Source organism: Triturus cristatus, chromosome 1_1 (assembly GCF_964204655.1).
Source record: "Triturus cristatus chromosome 1_1, aTriCri1.1, whole genome shotgun sequence".
In the NCBI taxonomy this organism is placed as follows: Eukaryota; Metazoa; Chordata; class Amphibia; order Caudata; family Salamandridae; genus Triturus; species Triturus cristatus.
Genome location: NC_140579.1, coordinates 560,410,407 through 560,432,284, shown reverse-complemented (window position 1 = coordinate 560,432,284; position 21,878 = coordinate 560,410,407). Strand labels below are relative to the sequence as shown.

The window sequence follows — 21,878 nt, the reverse complement described above, 5'->3', positions numbered from 1 at the left end:
TAAACAGGAGGGGGCACCCAAGGTGGGGGGCTGGGCGAGTCTAACTGACGGAAGAGAAACCCCCTTGGAGAAGGAGCCAGGAAGTACCTTGTCCTGTGCGTGGGATGACGGCAGTGGGTGGGGGAGGGTGTGGGGGCAGTTGTAGAGGGGTCTCTGGGTGGTGGGTACCTTCCCACCACTCCATCAGGTGGGGTATCTGTTTAGAGGGGGGGAGGCGGGGTTCACCTTATCTCCCATCCCTGTGTTGTGGGATGGGGCGAGGCCCCCGAGCCCCCACCCCTGCTGGTTGATTTGTTATTTCTCGTTGGTGGAGCGGGAGAAGGCGCGCGAGGGCAGATCTGGGTGGGGCAGAGAGGGCATTGCTGGTGAGCACCGAGAGGCGGGGCCCTGTGTGTGTGTGTGTGTGTGTGTGTGTGGGTGTGTGTGTGGGTGCTCATAAGCAGGGGGTCTGTGCCGGTTAGTGCTGTGTGTGTTCAGTAAGTGCTACAAAGTGCGTGTGGGAAATTGCTCTGTGATAAGTAGAAGCGGGCGAGCCAACAAATTAACAGGGAGAGCCGAGCTTATGGCCTGCTCGGCTCTTCGAGCCCGTGCACGAGCCGAGCACTTCAAAAGTCAATTAAGTACGACTGCTCACCCATACGTGTCTCAAGGTTTCAATAGGTTTTCGTACAGCTGGTATTCTGAACGTACATATGTGAAAGTGCTTTCACACAGGATAATGACGAAAAACGAATTTTGGTGAAGTAAAATATATGTCCTTAAGATCACACAATTTAAGTCGGGAAGCTGCAATGGATCCAGTTTTTCTGGGTTTACTTTATACAAATCAGCCACTACAAGTGCGAAGATTAGTGACAAACTGTCTGTTATCTCACTTATCACAACCCGTGTGGTTTATCCCACTGGTGTGCCCATGTCATGGGGCCTTGACCCTTTCATCAAACCAGTGACTGTGTTTCTGGTGCGGTGTGAGTATCAGTGCCCCACATCTCCAGTGCTCGAGTCCTCTGTTTGCTGGGTCTGTAGATGACATCAGAATTGTGTGGTAGGTGGCACCCCCTCAGCCTTATGTACCAGAGAAAGGTAGGATCTTTTGCAATAATAGTTATGCATAATGATGCATGGGTTCGTGCCTATCATAATAAAAGTCAATCTACAAACAGGTGCCAAAAGTACACGAGCGAGTGTGCGTACAAACAGTAGGAAAATCCGATTTTTGATTAAATAAATGTAAAGTCGAAATGCGAGCAGGCTACTTGAAACTGGTGAATTTAGACTGCTCAAGGTTCACTGGAAATACAAAGGAGCATGAAGTCTACGTGCCAACTCACCTTACTTTTTTGGTATGCTCTGATGTCTCCGCCTGATGTGAGGATTTTACAACCATCGTAGCCAATTAAAAATAACATTTTTTTTTAAAACTTTACTTTCATGCAGACAGGGCTCAAAGACTCACCGATCGGAGCGCGTAACTCCAGGTGAAGAGGGGGATAAAAAGTGAGAAATCGCCACACAGGCCGGAGTACCTCCTAGACAATGTATGACGACCTGAACTCTTCATATAGAATACACATGAATCGGGCAACTCGAGGAATGCTTTCTTTATTGAGGGGGATATTTGAGTTTGAAAGCATGACGTGAGGGCAAGTTATCTAACATGCCGCAAAGTTTTACTTCTCATCTCACAATGTGCATAGTGTATAAATGTGCATACTTTACGAATGTGCATAAGAGATCAGCATAGTTAAGAAGTAATACATTTTAATAGGGTAAACACAAAGCTACAACATAGCAACAATTAAATGTGGTAAAGAAACCATAAATGCAACTGTCTCCTTCAGAAATGTTCTAGTCCCAGAAATCATAAATGTCCCCCTTCTCTGTGAAATGTATGCCTGCAAGGCAAATAAACCATGGATGCACCACGACTTCTCCCAAAAACCTCCATTGCAAAGGTAAGCAACCCACCAACATCCTTACTTTACTTGAAAATCTACACTCCCGGGGTAAGCAAACCAATAACGCAACCAGCTTCTCTAGAAGGGTCTATTTATAGGGCAAGCAAACCCTCAGTACACATTGCTTCTCTGCAAAGTACTTGCTTACTAAACAAACAAACGATTTGTTTGCCCTCTTTCTCCTGCCTCACAGGGCAATCAAAGTACACCGCTTCTATGGAAGATTGTTTTTAAGTAGTGTAATGTTTTCTTTAAGGTTCTTCGATGCAGTATGCCAGGTGAGCTCCATAAAAAATACTGCATGTATCCTTGTAAGAAATATTAAAAACTCACTGTTAGAATATCCAATTGATTTTCCAACACAGTCAAAAAGTATATGAAAGATTAAACATGTGTCTTTTCCCCAGGGCTCAAAAATTTTCAAACTCGAAAAGGCAAGGAACATAGAAAATATACAAAAAAAAGACAAAAACTCGCTCTCTTAAGTACAAATAGGTCAGGCGACCCCACTCAAATCCAATGATACAAGTTTTGAAGCTCTATGTTTAGAGGCCGGCTATTGAATGGGCACACTATAGGTCGTTTCTCGTCCATCGAACAACTGAAATAATTGTGCAGCCCACTTTGGTTTGGCCTTGGAGTGCGCATTCAGTCATCTTCTTTCGTCAACACGGCATGCACCCGTAATCATAATTTGATCTCTCTAGATTCGGCTGCTCAACAGTAGCATCCTGGGTATTATTTATAGCGTAAATTCATGGGTCCATAACATTACATTCTTACATGTACGTGGCCGTGTCTTCAGAAAAAATATAAATCCGCAAACCAATTAATTAGCAGAGATTATGCTATACATACAGTGTTGACCATGAAGTAGGCATTGTTCGTTGAAGCAGTGCTGAGGCTTGACGCCCTGCTACTGTATTTAGTTATAAACAGTGATATTTTGGATACAGAGCCCTGTCAATGTACACAACTCTACTGTAAAACTGTGGCAGGTAGAGTTGTTCTTTGTTCCGGTCTACACAGTAAATTATTGTGGTATAAAATACCACGTACGTACTCATAACTGTATGGTGAACACTTCTCGTTATGGGTTAGACCTGCTCCTGACCTTCGTGCTGTGCAGTAAATCAGTGCCCAGCATAACTAAGTGTATTTGTGCTCCGTGTACAGCGAACCAGTATTAGTGATACAGTGCTGTACTTGATCGCAGAGTCTTGCAGTTAAATAAGTGCCATTTATTCAGAGTTGTAAAGTGCAACAGTATCAGGTGAAGTACTTCCCATGTATTCCGTATAGATTGCTACGGCGATGTAGATGCGCTTGATACTGCACACTGAAACAATGTTGATTTTAAAAAGTGATATCTATGTTCTCTCTGTTGTACAGCACAAAACTAGCAGTGTTTACAGTGCTGTAAAGTAGCATTATAATATATTTCGTTCACCACTAGCACCGTACTTGGCCCTGTACACTGGGAAGCATGGGATACAGATGGCTGGCTATCGTTGTGCTGGACAGAGAAGCATTATTGGCTACAAAGTGCAGTACAAGTAGTACACCAGAGTATATAAAGGCAGCAGAGTGCAGTAAAGCCTTGTTAATTATAAAGTGATTTCCGGGTACTCTACTTTGAACTAATGTTCTCGCGCCCTCGCCATTGCATAGTTCAATGCGGTCCATACAACCAGTACTGTGTAGCTAAGCAGCGTTTTCTAGCTCTGTGCAACTATTCAGCTCTGCTGATTTATACAAGGCACAGTCCAGGTAAACACTCATGGCTGCTTCCATTCCGGCTCCTGGCCCACCCGCTTAAGTTCCAGGTTTCAGGGCCCCTCCTGGGCCCCTAGCACCGCCCCTGACCAGAGGACCCAGCAGGACATCACCACGGCAGCCACCCTCAGTGTTCCAGATCCGGGCCCTGGACTTAACTACCCTGCACACTTCTGCGTCAGGAGCCACGCCCACCTCTAGAATGCAGCGGATACAACCACACCCACCTGCTTCTAAAATCACACCTACTGGTCGAGTAATCACGGCCACCCCTGCTCAGACCCAACCATTCATACTTTGGAGACACGCCCATTTGTTTAAAGTCACGCCAATCACATTTAAGAACTATACTCATCCGGATAAAACAACGCCTACATCTTTATATTCGGTATACCTCCCCTTTTCATTGCCCACTTAAACCCCCTTCTATGAAAACACGCCCATCCCAGTCTGAACTCCTAAGCAACGCCCACCCCTCAAATCCTGTTTATGTCACACCAACCTTTTAGATGACTCCAAGATCAACCACCAATCGAAACCTGCAAGGCCATGCCCATATTTACATTTGCAAGGTTGCGAAAGTAGGTCTCTCTGCCTATCCCTGAGCCTGATTCATTAAGATGGTATTTGGGTATTTTTTTGTGGTAGCGGCGCATTCAGAGCAGCAGCCGCTGGGATTGTACTGAGGCACTACATCGCAACCTTTTGAAGACATTTTTAGAATGTTTTGGGAATTTGTTAATTTTCACCAGAATATTCCAGGACTTTATCAAAATAGCTAATACGCCACATAGACCGTTTCTAGGCCTGGGGTTAGCTGTCCATGCTTCCGAAAAACCCTGCTGCTCAACTGGTGCAACCGAAGACCAGAAACTTGAGGCTAACTAGGGAGGGAGGGAGTGGAGGGGGGAGCGAGAAGGTTGATTATCGTATCAGAGAGCTGTGCGTATCTCGAAGCTGGCTAATAATCCGCAAATGCAGCTGCCATCTTTTCCAGGACATGTTTTCAACGGATGCCCCGGGAAACTCAACCACATTCTTTTTATGTGTCACTTTACTAGCGTATAAACAAATGTGTTGAATTTTAACCAGTTTTGATCAAAATATAAAAGTTTCAACTATTGCAAGTTTTTACTTTATTTTTCACAGTTGTTACTTGTATGATTTAGAGCTCTCTAATTCCCCAGTGCCATGCGTAAGCAGCTCACCGTCTGCCTTAAAGCAACCATGGGCGTGAAACACACCCCTCTCTCTTACCTTGGTACGTCGGTAGCGCCTCGAAGACTGGCGTTAACTGCAGCAGAAACTACACTAGGAAGCACAGGGCTGCCTTCCCAGGCAACATCTTCTCTTCACACCGGAGCTCCAGTCAGGAACAAGCGCTCGCCATGACGTGTCCGTTTGGCTTTTTCTGCCGTGGCCTCGCCTGCTAAAAGGTTTCTTTTCTTTATGGGGCCATGTGTTTGGCCCCATAAAAATAAGAAACCTTTTGCAGCAGAAGGAAGGCAGGCGAGGCCGTCCAAATGGGACGGCTCAAAAAGCCAAGCGAAAATGTCACCAGCACCTCTTTCCCAATGGCTGGCCGCCGTTTACCATAAACGGTGACGCTGGCCAATGGGAAAGAGGGGCGGTGCTTAATGCCCCTTACTAAAAAATCCCATAAACGTTAAATCTCGCCAGCGAGACTGCGCTTGCGCGCAGCCTACGCCAGGCGAGACCTAAAAAGAAGGAAGAAACCCCTTCAGAGGGGCAAGGCAGCAGGCTTTCTCCGAGGAAATCTTCACTAAATTGGTTAGGTATTAAACTAGGTCATGATAAATCTGTAATTTCATGCCCATGGAAGTACTTCAGCTGGCTGGATAGACTTTGGCACATTCGTCCATTGAAGATTTTTAGGCATCTTTGTGCGGTGCTGAAAGCAATTTTGCTGTGCCGAGCGGCATCCTTTTCTAAGTGCAGGAATGAGCCATATTTACAAAAAAGCAGCCTAGTGCCAGTGCAGGCACCCTTTCACCATAGTGCAAGGGTGCCTGCATTGCTGGGATAATTGTTGTTGTGCAGGGAAGGGACACCTTCCTGCACAAAAACAATCATCAATGACATTTTGCTACTTCTATGTGTGCTGCAGAATGGAGTACACATAGAAAGAGCAAAAACGAGGAGAAATACTTTTATTTATCCTCATTGCACCACTTGTATGCCTCCCCTGGGTAGGGGTAAGGTTCCTTATACAGATCCTTATAAATCTGGAACAGTGTCAAAAAGCAATGGGTGCAACACCCACAGCAACACCCTTTGCACGCCTTTTGCAGTAGAAAACTGGGTTGGGGAGGACATGGTGGTGTTAAACCACGCAAAGTGGCTTAATGGTGCCTTGTAAATATGGAGAAAAAAAACAGTAGATGGACAGAATGCAGAACAATGTCATACATTCACCCCAGTACAGAGATCTGGGCCTAAATCCATTTTTTTGTAAATATGGAGCAGGGCACAAGGCCACGGGAGCGTTGAAAAAAGTGACGCTACAGTGGCACAATGCCCATGTAAATATGCCTGAGTCTCATTTTGGGAGCTTGGACTCTTCCAGTCGAACAAGGCTCCGAGCAGTTCCGGGTGAGGGTTCCACAAAGCCAGATACTCTCTAACAGAGTTCCAGCTGAATCAAATTTGTAGATGAGGAGAAGCTCCGAGTGGGGGAACCTGTTCCTTCAGCCCATCGAGGTCACGCCTTGGGCAGATCAGTTTGTCAGGTTTGTCCCAGTCCTCAGGAGGTTTTAGAGTTTAAAAAGCTTTTAAGTCTTAGCTTTTCAGAGACGATATAAGAGAAGTTAAGTTAGATACAGTAAACCATCTCGGGGACTTCAGGAATAGCACATGATGATCTAGACTCACTCCAGCAGCAGGGTCCAGCTGGTACTGGTTAGCTGGACACTTCAGGAAAAAGGCCACTTGCAACTTACCCTTGGAGTCTATTACTTTGTCCTGGGTACAAGTGGGAGCAGGTTCAGCCCCTTACGTCTCTCCACAAGTCTCAGAGAGCAGGTGCACATCTTCTGTTCTTCCACAGGTCCAGTTTGTTCTGAAGAAGGTGTCTTAGGGTGCTACATTTATGCCTGGCACTAATTGTGGGTGGGGGTGACTCCCCCCCCCTCCAGAGGTATTCCTACCCATTTTTGCAGCTCCTGTGAACCCAACTGCAAACAGTCCCGCAATGCTGTTCAGTCACTAAATCCAAGATAGAAAAATCATTTTCCCCTTGTGCAGAGCCTGTGTGTCTACCCATATGTGTGGTCAGGGAAGTGAGCAGCACCTCATCTGTGGTCACTACAAACCAGTTCTTGGGGCAACCTTCCCCCCACTGGGTTTGATGCCTGTCTGTCTGGGAGGGCAAATAAAGGAGGCTCAGGACTCATCTAACATCTGTTTGTGACAGGGGAGGCCCTTTAAAGTAAATTAAGTTCCTGGCACATTCCAATTGGTAGTTCTGGGAACAGCTGACACCTCATCAAGGCTATTCACCAACTAGATGACAGTTTGAGACTAATGCAAATTAGTCTCCAGGAGCTTTAGGTAAGGAAAAGGTAACTTTTGGAAAGTCCCTTTTCCTTAATACTTATTAAAAACCTAACTTCACCATGACGCTGGGCTTTTAGTTGTTTAATCATTTTTTCAAGTTGACCCCTAGCCTTAGATAACAGAATAAATATTACATTTTGCTTCCCAATGTTTTTCTATGGGCCAACCACCCTTTCAAAGGAGAGGTTTTCTCCTGTCAAATCATGTTGACTGGTTAGGCTGTATTTTTAAAACTGCAACAGCCAAGCCACAGTGGCAGGCCTGGAGTTATGTTTGTGTTGACACACTAGAGGATGGCATAGTAATGCTTGTAATTCATGGGTGACATGTAACATTGTAACATGTAACATTGAGTGCCATGAGTGCCATGGGTATATTTTGGGACATCATATATTATGACCTTTTTAGAAAGTTAAATAAGCCAAATTTAAATCAATTTCAACATGTTCTATGGGTCAGAGCATATGAACTGGGACCTACTTAGCAGTGTCCCAGTGCACAGAGTAAAAAAACTAGAAGCATCAGTCCACAAAAAGATGGTGGGACCACGCAAAAGAGGCACTTTCTGACAGTGAGGATGCAGCGAAACATCCACCTTCCTTTGACACACAAAACCCATATCTCACCAAGAAAAATCCTGTATTAGCCTGGAATGCTTTTACTCTCATTACTCTAAATTACTGAAAATTGCCATTTGTTGGCAAATAGCCTTTAAACCTTATTTCAAATCCCAATATACCTCCTCAAGCCAAATATCACTCAAACACCCTCTCTCCTCTCTGGCTGCAAATCATCACTGCCTCTTAGATTACCTCTTGGTAGTGCTTGTCTATCGTCTACTTCAAAAGTCAAAAGCTGACCCGGATGTGCAAAATAACACAGCCCGTCTCTTCCTAGCAAATAATCTTTAAATATGTTTAGTCAGACTGCTAGAAGAATGCCTTAACAAACAATTGTCTCCTAGACGTTTTGACATCTGGTTTCCATGTGGGTCAAAGTACTGAAACATCCATTCTCCAAATTGTGGATGACTCTGTACGTCCGTTTGATGAAAGACATTTCTGCCTCCTGGTTTTCCTTGATCTACTGGCAGACTTTGGTACTGTGAATCATGATAACCTATGCAAAAGCCTAAAAATGTGACTAGGTTTTAATAGTACAGAGCTAGAAGTTTCAGATAATACCTTTCTGACAAAATACAACTCCTCAAAAAAGGAAATAATTTCTGTACCCCTAGCAAATTCTATGCGGAATTCCGCAAGGCTACACCCTCTACCTCTGCTCTTCAATCTCTATGTGGAATCACTAGGCAACATCCAAACACAATATAGTATCTCTTTTCTACTGCATGCTGATGATTCCCAACTATATATTAAAAGTAAATTTTGCAGTAGCCTTATGACTATTACCCCCCTCCATTCTAGAAAATCAAAACTGAATGGCAAACATGAAGCCAAACCCTGAGAGCTCTGAATTTCTCCTTCTCTCTATAGTAAATGGCAGAAATTTCCACTCACTCAAGTGGTCTACATTACAGAAGAACATAGGCCTCACACCAAAAACCGTTGTTAGCTCTGTTGGCTTCATATTTGATAAAATACCCCATCTTGATCTAGACATAAAAGGGGAAAGCCAAGAATGCCAGATTGTGTCAAAAACGTCTCCACAGCCTTGAGTCTTTTCACTCCCAAAAAGTCATGGCATCCAATTTAGAGTTTGGCAGGTGCCCCCCCCCCCACCCCACACCCCCGCCGCCAATCTGGCACGTTACAAGAAATTATGGCCTCCATTTTCCTGTGGGTCCTGTTCCATCAGTCAAGCCACACTAAGGCAGTTCTATTGAAGGTGCTGAAGTTATGCCGAACAAATACCATGCTTGATGTGCGAGCTCAGCAAGGTTTTTGTTTTTCAATAAAAAACTCTAAAGAGGGAGTTTGATTTTAGAAAAACAAAAGACCTGACATGGGACTTTTCTCCCAACGCACTGGAGTTAATTTCTTTTCTTCACTGATAGTAACCACCAGTGTTTCCCTGTTAATCACAAATTGGAAATTTTGTCAGAATGACCACCCTACCAAGGCAGGTGTTTTTATGTACATTGACCTGCAGTCCTAGGGTGCTTGAGACGTGTTTAGCGGTGAAGCCTCCACCAGTGAACACCCAGTGCTTTACCCACCTCTAAATGGGGCGGTCAAATCGCAAGTTTGGCTGTTAGGGCATCTGCTAAACTTTAAATGCACCCCGTCTCATTTAATGTATAACCTACAGACACATTCTACTGATCAAGCTGCATCTGTTCAAAAGGATGTCTGGTCTCCAAAGGAAAAAAATCTCATACCTGTCCTATTATTACCAGGTCAGCTTCCTATGAACTGCGCTGCTCTGCTTTTAAGACGGCATGCATCGCCTATAATATGAATCACATAATCAAACTTGAATAACTATCAAAAATTGTAATTTTTTGGCAGAAACAGAACTTTAAACAGTGATGTTGTGCTCAAACTGGCTACTTTCATATTCAGAAAATCTTCTATCCTGAAGCAGCGCTACTCTAAAAACACTCCAAGGACCTGAATGCTATGCCGACATCTATATGACATGCTACATTAAAGGAGACCCAAACATCACTTCCCTAGAAGACCTTTTAAAAATCTGCACCCCTCTATTGTATGTGATCTCCTTGAACTTTTATTTTTAAAATAATACTATCTTTTAGAAGGCTTACATTCAGATTTTTATTACCTAGGTTTTATGCTTGTTCATTGTTATTCTGTGACATTTTCTGTAAAGCACTTTGCCACTCCCTGCAAGGCGTCTTCATGTACTCTAGCATGAATCTAAATAAGTACATTAAATCGGCCAATACCTTTGTTTGCAATGAACATTCTACTGGAGACTTGAATAATTACCCCCAGACACTCAAAGAATGTTAACGAAATAATTTCCCCAGCGACATTTTTGTTTAAAGAAAGTCATCCAGTTCCACTGCATCATCCTGTACGGAATTCAGATGAGTCTTAGAGCAGGCTTTGTTCTAAATTATTTCCACTAGTTGACCAAATTCACATTGCATGATGTTGGGATGCTCTAAACTCTGAAACCAACATCATCAAGATGGCAATGCACCCAAGAACGTTTTTTAAGCTATTGTGGATGTCATAGATCCACCCAACTTCCCCCAGCTGCTAAACATACTAAGAACGTGTAGGCAGGCATTGCGCGCAATGGCCTACACTCTGTTTTGAATGATGGACCTTCATCGACGGATTTCACCAGCAGCTGCTGCTCCATTAAAACAGAGGTACGCCGTCTCCCCGGCACCACCAGCAAATAAAACGCGAATAAAACGGGTTTCAATCCCGTTTTATTTGAATCCCCCGGGCCCACCCCCAGGACTATCACGAGTCTTGGGGGGCAGGTCCAAGGGATGACACTGCTGGTGGGGGAGTGGTGGGCACTCTCTTCACTGTGCATGAGATGTTTGGCCGGCCGTCTCAGGCCTTCCAAACCCTCATGCGCTCTGAAGCTCTCTCCAGCCCCAGCTGCGTTGCTGGGGCTCGAGAGCAGGCACAGGCACCCAGTCTGCCTGGGAGTACATGTTGCCGGTGCTCATGCCAATCCCGACGCCGCTTCTATGCAGAATTGGCTGCAGTGCATTCTGGGAGCCTGTGCCCAGAAACAGGAAGAGCACAATTCAGCAGGAGACGGCGGTGACATTAAGGTAAGTTTCTTTTTTTTCTTTTCTTTTTTTTTGTTTTCTGTCCCCAAACCCTCCCCATCTCCTGCTTCCCTCCTCCAGCCTGCCACTTTGGCAGGGGATGAGCCGCTACTGGATTTCACCCCAGAATCAAGATGTAAACAAAGTGTGGGGCATGAGCCTTCCTTGTCTGGTTTATTTCCTCAGTTTAGGGCAGCAAAGATATGTGAGGTATGTAGCTGTCCATAGGGAATATACTTGTCTAAGTACATGTTACATTGTACTTTACTGCTCCAATATTTAATTTAATTGCTTATAAATTAATATTATTTGGGCATTACTTACCAATCAAGATTCGATACTGTCATAACACGTCATCTACATGACCCTAAGAGATGAAGTAGGGAAAATGCCCCTGTAATTGTTGAATATCTTCAACAGCTTAAGTTACAAGACAAAGTCATATTTAAGAGTATAGTGTCTTTTAGATAATGAAATTAGTCCAAGTTTTGATTTCAAATTATTAAAAATGGTGCTCCTTCGGCTATGTGTCTGGATGCACTAGTGGGCTTTTTTAATTGTCCTGGCCAGTGCTTACATTTGTAAAACAAATAAGTGCCAGGGCCCTTATCAGGAGCCCACTTCAACTTGCACTACCCATTGCCCCTGCCAGACCTTCCAATGGCAGTAACAACACAACTACAAAGAATAACACTCCTTACAAGTGTGATAATTCAGATTATTCCAGACCTCTAAATCAATAAGAATGGCTTGGGCCGCAGGTATGAGCCATTTTTAATGTAGAATGTATATTGATTTAATATTCAACTGTTGATGTGCTCATTTATAAATTAGGCAAACAGCACCACTATGTGGCCGACTGTCATAAGTGCAGATTCTGACAATTAGGTGCTGAGCACTGAAAACCACCAGTTCAAATTAAGCAATGGTCCTGAGTCATTCCAGACCAACTCGATCACGAGGTTGCATTGAAAGAGGTTGTAATGAGGAGGTCACATTTTTCAAAAGTCTTTCAAAATACAAAATTCAAACCCCCCAAAAATCTAAACTTTGTGAATTCCCGAACCGGAAACATTAGGGAATGGCAGCTGCAAACCTCAACTCTAAGTGCATCTTTTCCTGCAAAGGATATAGTTGGGCCAATTAGCATTAACTATGCAAGGCAAGTGTGAAAGAATAACCACCATTTAATGTATGACAGTAAAGCAAAATAGACGCTCCATGTTGCCGCTGTTCTTTGAGTATGCTTGAATTAAAGCTTATTTCAGGAAATGATGAAACCTGTGTGTTAAGGTGCTCCCTGAAAGAGAGTGAACTCTTTTGCTATGTCAGAGGGAGTTGCGGGTGAAATTGGTGGTCTTAGAAGGATTGTTTAGAGCAGATGTTATTCTGAGTTTTGGAACCTGGGTTGTAAAGTTTTTCTTCTGTTTAGGCTTCCCTTACCGAACAAGTATAAGAGTTAAGTATGATTTTATTAACTCTGGGTGTATGTAAATTGCATAGATTTCTATCTCGTAACTCAGCAAATGTACATCAAAATTATGCGAGAGTTTGCAGAATTGTATAACCATGTATTTATTGCTATTTGGTTTTAGTGCAAAATTCATCCTTGCCTCCAAAATGAACCCAAGGATACATTTGCACTAAGAAAATAGAACTAAATGCAACAAAAGAGTAGCAGCCAGCAGCCACTCGTGCTCTGTTCCTGTGCTCTTAGTTGTGCATTTTTGCCCCAAATTACGCGAACAGTAATCACGTAGTTTTCTGTAATTTCACATTACAAAAAAACGTGAAATTACTCAGATTATTCCGGTGTAAGTAAAATTTAACTGAGAATTATTATAAACCAGACAGTAGAGTTTGAAGTGACCCCTCGCCAACATGAGGAGCCAATGGCGATTTGTAGACTATAATTTTTGCCTGAACCTGTTTGCTGAGTGCTTCACATCTTTGAGTGGTGCAATAGAGACCTGGGGAGCTCCTGCAGAGTGGCCCTATCAAAATGTAGTCTTAAAATAACCGAGGCATTAACAGCGGTTTATAGTTGGTCATTGAGAAAATATTTGGCATATTTTCATGAGGGTGTACACATCGACAGTTGCCACTTTTGCCGCCTTGTTTATGTGTGGGATTATACTGAGCCAACGAAGTACCAAGAGCTCAAGGGATTTTACTAGTGGAGAGAATGAGGAGGAGAATCTACCAAATGTTGGCCTGAGGGTGTGGCATGGAGGAGTTCCATTTTTAAGGGTTTTATCATGAGGACGTTCCTTTTCTTCCCTAAGCAGGTTCCCAGGGTAGTGATTTCCTCAGTAGTTAGGTTTGTAGAAACAGTTGCATTAAATCTGCATACTGGTGAATAGTGACACCTGAATCCTGGCCCTGAGGCTACATGCTCAGAGTGAAAAGGACAGGAACTAATGAAGACTATGTTAAAACACCACATAACCCTTAAACTGTGTCCACTGTGTAGCCCCAATTCTCACATTTGGTATCTTTTGGTGAGGAAAGAGGTAGACCATCCCAGGTCTGTCCTTGAAATCCCATTTGCTGTTGCAGTGTCTAAATTAGTCTGGCACCATCAACCATTTCAAAAGCCTTCAATAAGTCCAATAACCTAAATAAACAGGCGACACCTTGATCTAACACGTAATGAATGTCATCCAGAATTATTAGGGTGGTTTCATTACAGAAGCCTAGGCAAAAGCCGTATTTATAGTTTGCCAAAACATCTCATTTTTCAATTACACACTTACTTGGTTGACCAGAGTTCGTTCTAAGACATTCACAAACCTGGTTGGTTTAAAATTGGTGGTGGTTCAGTAACTGGTCTGGGTTAAGATTAAGGCTTTTCAGGTAAGGAGTGATTGGACTAAGATTCAGCTAGTTTGGGAAGTGCGTTGCTTTGGAAGACAGTGAACCAGCCACATCATGAAATTAAAAAATATGGAACTGATCTTTGATTAAGTTTACTAGTAGAATATTGGGGAAATCTTTTGTTAGCTTAACATTTTTTTAGATTATGGTTTATATGTCATTACAGGTGATAAGTAAATGGAATTCCAAATATTTTTATATTCTGGTCAGACTTTACCTTGGATTGCATTGAAGTTATTTCTTATGCTATTGTGTTATCAATGAAGTGCTTGAGGAATCAATTTAATTTTACTGAAGGGGGTTTGGGGTTTGTCTTTCCTATGTCATTTGGTGATGTTTTAATGGTCCAGAAAAGAATATGAATGGAATAGTTAGAGGAATTAAACTGTTCTTGAATTTATTTGGGTTTGGTAGAAGGAATAGTGTTTTTGTGTTCCTTTTTAGTTTTCTTAGCTGGTAGAATGGTAGGGGAGATTTTATGCTCTCCAATTATGTTAATATTGTTTCCTTGAAATTCTTCTAATGTGTATGCTTACTTCTGAGATGATGTTCGTCCGTCAAATCGTATGACTAAACAGCCATATTTTTTGTAATTTATATATCTATTTTGTCCAAAATTACTCCAAATTATGCTAACAGCAGTAATCACGTAGTTTTCTGTAATTTTCATCACAAGAATAACCTGCTGCCAGCTTTTTTGTGTGAAACTTGGTCATTTGGACACACATTTGAGTCCCTGGGACAGAAACCATCAAGCCCTCTGTGACGCAATGCTTTCTCTTTTCACAGTGGCTTTCTGGGTTGTTCATTTCACTATTATTTTTTTACCCATTGATTTATAGAGTATCACAAAGCATTCTGAAGGAGTTGGGAAGAGGCACGTTGTCTACACAAAACACCTAAATGAAGTGACATGCAAGTCCAATAAGTGACTAAAATAGCCCACATCGCTGATCACAACTGTCTACTGAATACATAGAGACAATTGACTAATTGATTCACATAAAAACATTAAACGGACATTTTCCACCTTTTGTTTTAAACACAGAGAGTGAAGGTGAGGGGCAGGATCGTGAAGAAGGTAAGAAATTTAAGTAAATGGTGCACAGACTTATTTCACATTTAAAATGTACAAAATGTAGCAGTTTAACAAATTGCAAATACTTTGTGACACTTCTTATTAACCTAACAAAGAAATGTTTTACTTTAAAGAGCCCAATCATAACATATTATATTATAATTTACTTTCTCCTAAGATTTGGAATCATCCTAAAAAACTAAAATGGTATATGAATTGTGAAAACCAATAAGTTTCAGAATTTACAATTTCATGAAGACACAGGAAGATAGATAAAGTCACAAACACACAACAGATTCATCCAGGTATAGCATTCTAACAAGAAAATATTTTATATACATACATACATAGATACAGGGTCATATTCAGCAATTTCTAATCATAACCCTTGGAAATGCATTCTATATTAAACCACATAAACCCAGACAACATTTTTATTGTACCCACTTCTTTTTTGGCGAATCATCAGCGTACTTATTCCCATAGTCCAGTTTTCAACAATAGCTTTAAGTCATGATTTACCAGGTCATCAACATTATCTTTTCAACTTTCAGCCAGGGGTTAATCACAAATTCTCAATAGTGTTTCAGAAAACCCACCTAGGGCGCATGTATATATCTCATTGTCAGTCTTATTTTTATTAAAGAAAATATCAAAAGGATAATTCATAATTGATTAATACACTCAAACTCTATATATACAAATACAGGAGAATATTTCAGCATCATACGTACAACAAATTCACAGCAGCTAAAAATCGACATTAATTTGTAACAGTGAAGACAATAATTATTTTAATGTAACTTAAAAAGTGTAATTAGAAATTGGTGTGACCAGCCATTCACTTGGGGGGGGGGGGGGGGGGGGGGCGTATTCTGTTTAGCTTCTGTCATTGCAGATAGTTTTACATAATAGAAATTTCCAGACCACAAAGGGAAACTATTTCCTTCTACCATACTTTGTAATCAGGGGGTTGCCTTTGTAACCAGGCACTAGCAATACCCATTCTTGCCACAGTGATTATAAAACGAGAATACCCCTGCCATGTGAAGTGAATACCCAGCATAGTTATTTTGGGTTCAAAAGAATTTTGTCTTTATTAAATCTTTGAGTTGATCAGACACTTTAGAACAGTAAGGTAACATAATTGGATGTGAGGCAAATATGAGTCGTATCAGCTTCTGGGCTTTGACAGCGAAAGCACGGGCCTTATTGGAGCAGTCTATATTGTGTATAATATAGTTGATACAGCATTTCATTTTAAAAGAACGGGCCTTAAGACGACAGACCTTAGTGATAGTATGGGCACGCTGATTGCTCAATTTGATGTCCCGAAGGGAAACATCCATACCCACATTTCAGGCCCATTTACTGGTTCTGTTCCTGTTTCTTAATATTCTTAAGAATTTGATAAAACGTGTGACTAGAGCCTACTAAAGCTGTGCAAGAATTCATTATGGGCCATGTCCACCTCATTCATATAGAGATATTGAGGCACATTCTTAAGTTGAAAAGTTTAAAAAAAAATTAATCCCTTGTTTAGGCATTTGTTTTGCAACTCCTCAAATTACCATATTGTCCTGTCCCTATAAACATGGCCTAAAATCGGATATTATAGGTCGCCCCAGCAATGTAGATAGCTAGCATGCACCAAAGGCGGTGCTGGGGCCCAATTTTCTTGTTTTCCATTTATCTCCAAGAACCCACTCTGGTCGATTGAACCTTTTTACTTGCCCAATAGCGTGGAGGGAGCAAACACAATTATCATAGAATACTTTCCGCAATTTGACATAATTAAGGACTCGAAACTCAATCTCTATTGCTCTCGGGATTTTATTATCAACATAAACATCTGCAGATATAGGCACCTTAGCACAAGGCACAACAGGTAAATAGGCACTAACACAAATGCTACTCTACGAAGAATCCGCATTCGACTAAATATAAACAAAAGTACAGCTTCTAAAAGCATGAGGTAGATAACTAACAAGCTAATGTCGATATTAGGAATCATTAAACAAAAGCATCTCTGTCCCTACTGTATGCTAGATGACATCCCTGCTTACCATTAAAGACCCAAGAAATCGTGAAAAGGTGTCAGAAGTGAAACTTCCTAAGAAGTCTTCACTTAGAGAGAGCTTGATCTAAAATGCTCCTTCTAGCTCCTCGCCTACCTCTTCTCTGCTCAACCCACGGGGCGCTGTCCCTAATACAAAACCCCAAATCACAGAACACGCCCTCCGGCACACCTCCTCGACCAGGTCTTCTTCCAGTAATTTTCCATCCTGAGCTGTCCATCCTCCATCGTCCATTAGCTTGGCCTTGGGTCCCAGACACCGTCCGCACTAGGAGTTGCGATTGGCACATTCCAAAGTACTCCCATGTCTGGCTTCCCCCATAATTCAACTCTTAGACAAAGACCTTTTCTACTAACGAACCAATTGTCCTTGCACCTGCGGTGAGATCATGGGATGGAGAAATACTTTTGCATCTTTAAACGTTACAATTTACTGCAGCCCAAAACCTCTACCAGAATAAATCATTTGCGGCCTACCGCATTCAGCTAACATAAGAAATAACAGGCCTTTCTTCTCAACGATATATGTGCATTCGGGCCTCTACTCGGTTAAACATGCTATTAAATCACATTCTAAGCATTAGGGCTTTTACTTTCATATATATGAATAAACGACATACATGAGTAATTTTAATCAGGTTATACGTTTAGCCTAATACATTGCATTGAACGGAAACTAATCGTCATGCATTTTACTGAATACATTCACAATATGTCTTCACATCTTCTAACACTTCTACGTTGCGATATAGCTGATAAATTTCTTAATACATACCGCACGACACATCTAAATATACATTGATTATGTGCGGGTGCCAACTAACGGTGAATATGATGCACCCCTACAAATTTCAAAACCTTTAAGCGTTACATCAGTTCCCCCCTTTGATGACAACTGTCATCACACCATCATATTCTCATTTCTCCTGGAATAAGATGCTGATCTAAACGGTAGTTGCTACCATTCTACTCTGTCGGATCCCTTCCATCCTTTTAAGATTCTGATATTGACGGTCCTGCAATGTCGCCATTCTCTGCTCATTCGCTCTGAGGGCTCTTTCGACCCTATTCCCTCTGTACCATTTCCAGGCTCTTACGAGTCCCCACAGACAGATCACACAAACCACAGCAATTATTATTGGCTTCAACACAGATCCAAGAAATCCCATTCCCAAATTCGCAAACTAAGTCCCCACTCGACCAAAGCCTTGACCAATCTTTTCCCACACATTCTCTTCTGTCAAATCTACTATTTCCTTATGGATTGTGGTAATGTTGTCTATGTATTTCTCCAGGTCCTTACTATTGTCTGGAATATACGTGCAACATTCCTGGACCTTCATCAATTTACAGACTCCGCCCTCTTTTGCCAATAATACATCTAACGCAAGCCGATTCTGCAAAACCATATTCCATATCGATAACATTTCTCCATTCACCAACAGCAATGACCTCGCCGCATTCATTGACAATTCATCCACCACAGTCGCCAATCTTCTTATTTTCACATCATTCAGGACCACACCCAAACTAGGTATAGTCACTCCGAATATATCACCAATCACCGCTCCTGCATTTGCAGCTCTACGCACTTTAGAATGACGTCCCGTCTCTAGTAGATTCAAATCTTCAGCGTGGTAAATCTTCGGGAAAATGATAGCCAAATAACACGTACCATACCAATTCGCAGGCAATTTCACATATGCATTCCTCCCACATACATAATACACAGTCGGAATCACCTGTACCGGACCTTGCAAGAAGTTCTTAGCAGAGTCCTCCATGGTAAAGGTATGTTCACACGTACTATGCCCCACTAGAACCTTCTCCTTAGGAGTTTGAGGACGGGCAACACACAATTTCCCCTTCTGTACTTCATCTAATGCAATCGGTCCATAACTTCCCTTCGATTTGTGCAATCTCTCCTCATCCGTCCAATCCACTGGACTATCTCCTGTATCTCGTGTCTGGGTAAGTTTTCTATACCTATCCTCTATCTGACCTATGAACTTCTTTTCCGTTTCGGACAACCAACATGTCAAATTATGTCTATGAGCATAAGCTGTATCTAGCTTCACAGTCGGTATGAAATACTTCCGAAGTCTATCCTCTGACTTGTAATAATCATACTTATTCAAATGCTTGTATGCCGGAACTTCAGGAAGTACTGTATCATAATTTGAAAAGAAATACTCAAACTGTTTCCTTTCATAAAACAAACTAAGCAATAGGCTACAAGAAATCCCATATGTCAATGGGAGATGATGGTATCTAATATCTTCGTCTACTGAAGCAGGCAACTGCATGCACACATAACAATCTTTCGCATCCATCGCATCAACATACTCATACAACAGCTTCGCATAAGCATTAAGTTTAAAATCAGCTCTAGACAAATCTATATGAAACATACGACTCTCCTCAAGCGTCTGAACTCTCTGATCTCTAATAGTAAGACAGAGTATTGAGGTCCTTGGTCATGTCCTTTCTCTATTTTTCTCACTCCGGTCAGAAGGAAGTTCATGTGACCTTTTTGAACCATGTTTTATTGTTGCGCTTATCACTTGTATCTTTATGAGTACGAGCATATTAATGTTTCAGTTGAATTTGCGTCTCACTTTAGACATCTTAAGATGGCGCCCAAGTAAGACAGAGTATTGAGGTCCTTGGTCATGTCCTTTCTCTTTTCTTCTCACTCCGGTCAGAAGGAAGTTCATGTGACCTTTTTGAATCATGTTAGATGCCGCTTTAAATACTAGCGCCCTATGCCGTTCGTTTACTTTGCTGGTACTCTGACACACGGATTGGCGTATGCGTTGTACTCTCGTTCTCCCGTTTTCTGGTAAGTTTTTGCTATGGGGTTTACCGCGATGGCCTTTTAGGCTTACTTTTATACATTACATTACAGCGTTATAACAAGGTGTTTTGTCTTTATCCCAGGTGGCATTTTACCTTATTTGCACCTAGGAATCGTTTAACACGTAGGAAGTCGCACTTTGGCGCTTCACTAATTGAACTGTCCTACAAGTGATAGGTGAGTGTACCCTTTTCTTTTGGCCCTTAGTAAGCTATATTTGGGTCTATTAGCTATATGTTTGTTACTTTAGCCTAGGGTGATAGCAATGGGCAGGACTATATTTTTTATTGAACTTTTTACATATAGGAATACTAAGAATATTTATTTTTAGATACCACCCATTTGTGGTAAAAAGTGACGGATATTTGTTTGCTGTTGTTTTTATCTCGGATGGCTATTAGTTTATATTATTATTTGCCACATAACAGTGGCGTTTTGTTGTTTTTATTTCAGGTAGCAGCGTATTATTTCTGCACCTACTAATCTTAACAATTATCCGTAAATCTAACTTTGGCGCTTTATTCACTATGTAAGGTGAGTGTGGCACCTACCCATGGCCCACTACTATTATATTAGTACCCGTGAGCTATTTATATTTTTGGTTCATTAATCGCCTTCTTTGCGGTCCTATAATATTAGGATTTGCATTTTTTCACCTTAAAGGATTTACTTGTTTCCATACTGTTTTCCCAGATCCAGTAGAATATTTTAACTTGTCTTCCCACATACTTTGGGTCCTTATTTCATTATTCTCTAGGTAAAAATTCTTCTTTTTCCTTGTCAAAGGCTCTGGGGTATACTTATTGAGGCACTTCTTATTCATGTTTTGTGACCAGATTAGGGATTGTGTTTAACTTTACTTTTATGTCTCACTTTTACAGTTCTAGACTTGCTATTCAGGAACCAGTCTTCAGTTGATTAACTTAGCCTTATTGATCATTATGGGCTAAAAGTTTGTAGTATCGTTGGATATTTTCCCGTATATCTTAATGGGTAGGTTTAATCACTTTTGCTGTTGATTATTCTTGGGTGCTTGTAATGGATACTGCACAGGTGTGCTTTCTTTGGTGAATTTGGCCTTGACATTTTGTTTACTTTTCTTTTTCTTTGTCACGTACTATTCTATACTGTTTGTCGATATGATTGCTTTTGTGTTTATTTACCTATTTCAATTATATCTCATTTCCTGGCGAACAAATAACGAAAATCACTTTTTAAGCTCAATGCTACTAGGTCAGTTATATTTTTCTACTTGTCTGAGTATTATTTTGTCTTGTTAACTTATATATCTACACATTGGTTTTCTCTTCTGTAGTAGCATCCATGTCCTTGTTACCATTTTTACGTTTATTGTGGCAACTTGATTTCATGTTCATATTGTTTCTAGCATTTCATCATGTATCTTGGGTTTGTTCATGTGTTAATGTTTTTTGTACATATGTATGTTGTTTCTACATGTTCCATATATTCATGTTGGTGTGTTTATTATTCCAGCCTTGATAAAGTCTTTGGAAAGACGAAACACAAGTTGGCAATAATGTGCTGAGAATATTTTATGAAAAATTAATGAATAATCTTCATGGACGAAAACAAAAGAAAGAATAAAGAATTACAGTCCCACACTTGAACTGGATGGTGTCAAATTGATGTTTTGAAATCCTTGTCAATTGATCTTGTTGAGTAGGAATGAAGCTAAGGGAAAACTGTACCCTATTTTGCTTATAAACCTGATCTCCACATTTTTTAGATTTATGTAATATTTGCAGGTGTGCCACAGTAACCCTAATATTGTGATTATAACGGTGAATATGATGCACCCCTACAAATTTCAAAACCTTTAGGCGCTACATCAGCGGCATATTGGTGTTATGGCCAAATAAGGTGTACTGATTAGAGCTACAGATATGAGACAGTCCTTATAGCCTGCCTTATTTTGTAGCAAACCAGAAGGATTTTGAATC

The 21,878-nt window shown here is 41.3% G+C and overlaps 1 protein-coding gene across 6 annotated transcripts in view; it reads left to right on the top strand.

The window, feature by feature from the left end:
* Positions 1–21,878, top strand: part of TNNT2 (troponin T2, cardiac type) — a 306,241-nt gene that overhangs the window by 146,672 nt on the left and 137,691 nt on the right. For all 6 annotated transcript variants that reach the window (XM_085599695.1, XM_085599694.1, XM_085599693.1 and 3 more), the window contains exon 5: positions 14,954–14,986. In XM_085599695.1, the coding sequence (XP_085455821.1) occupies positions 14,954–14,986 (33 nt within the window). The remainder of the gene's footprint in view (positions 1–14,953; positions 14,987–21,878) is intronic.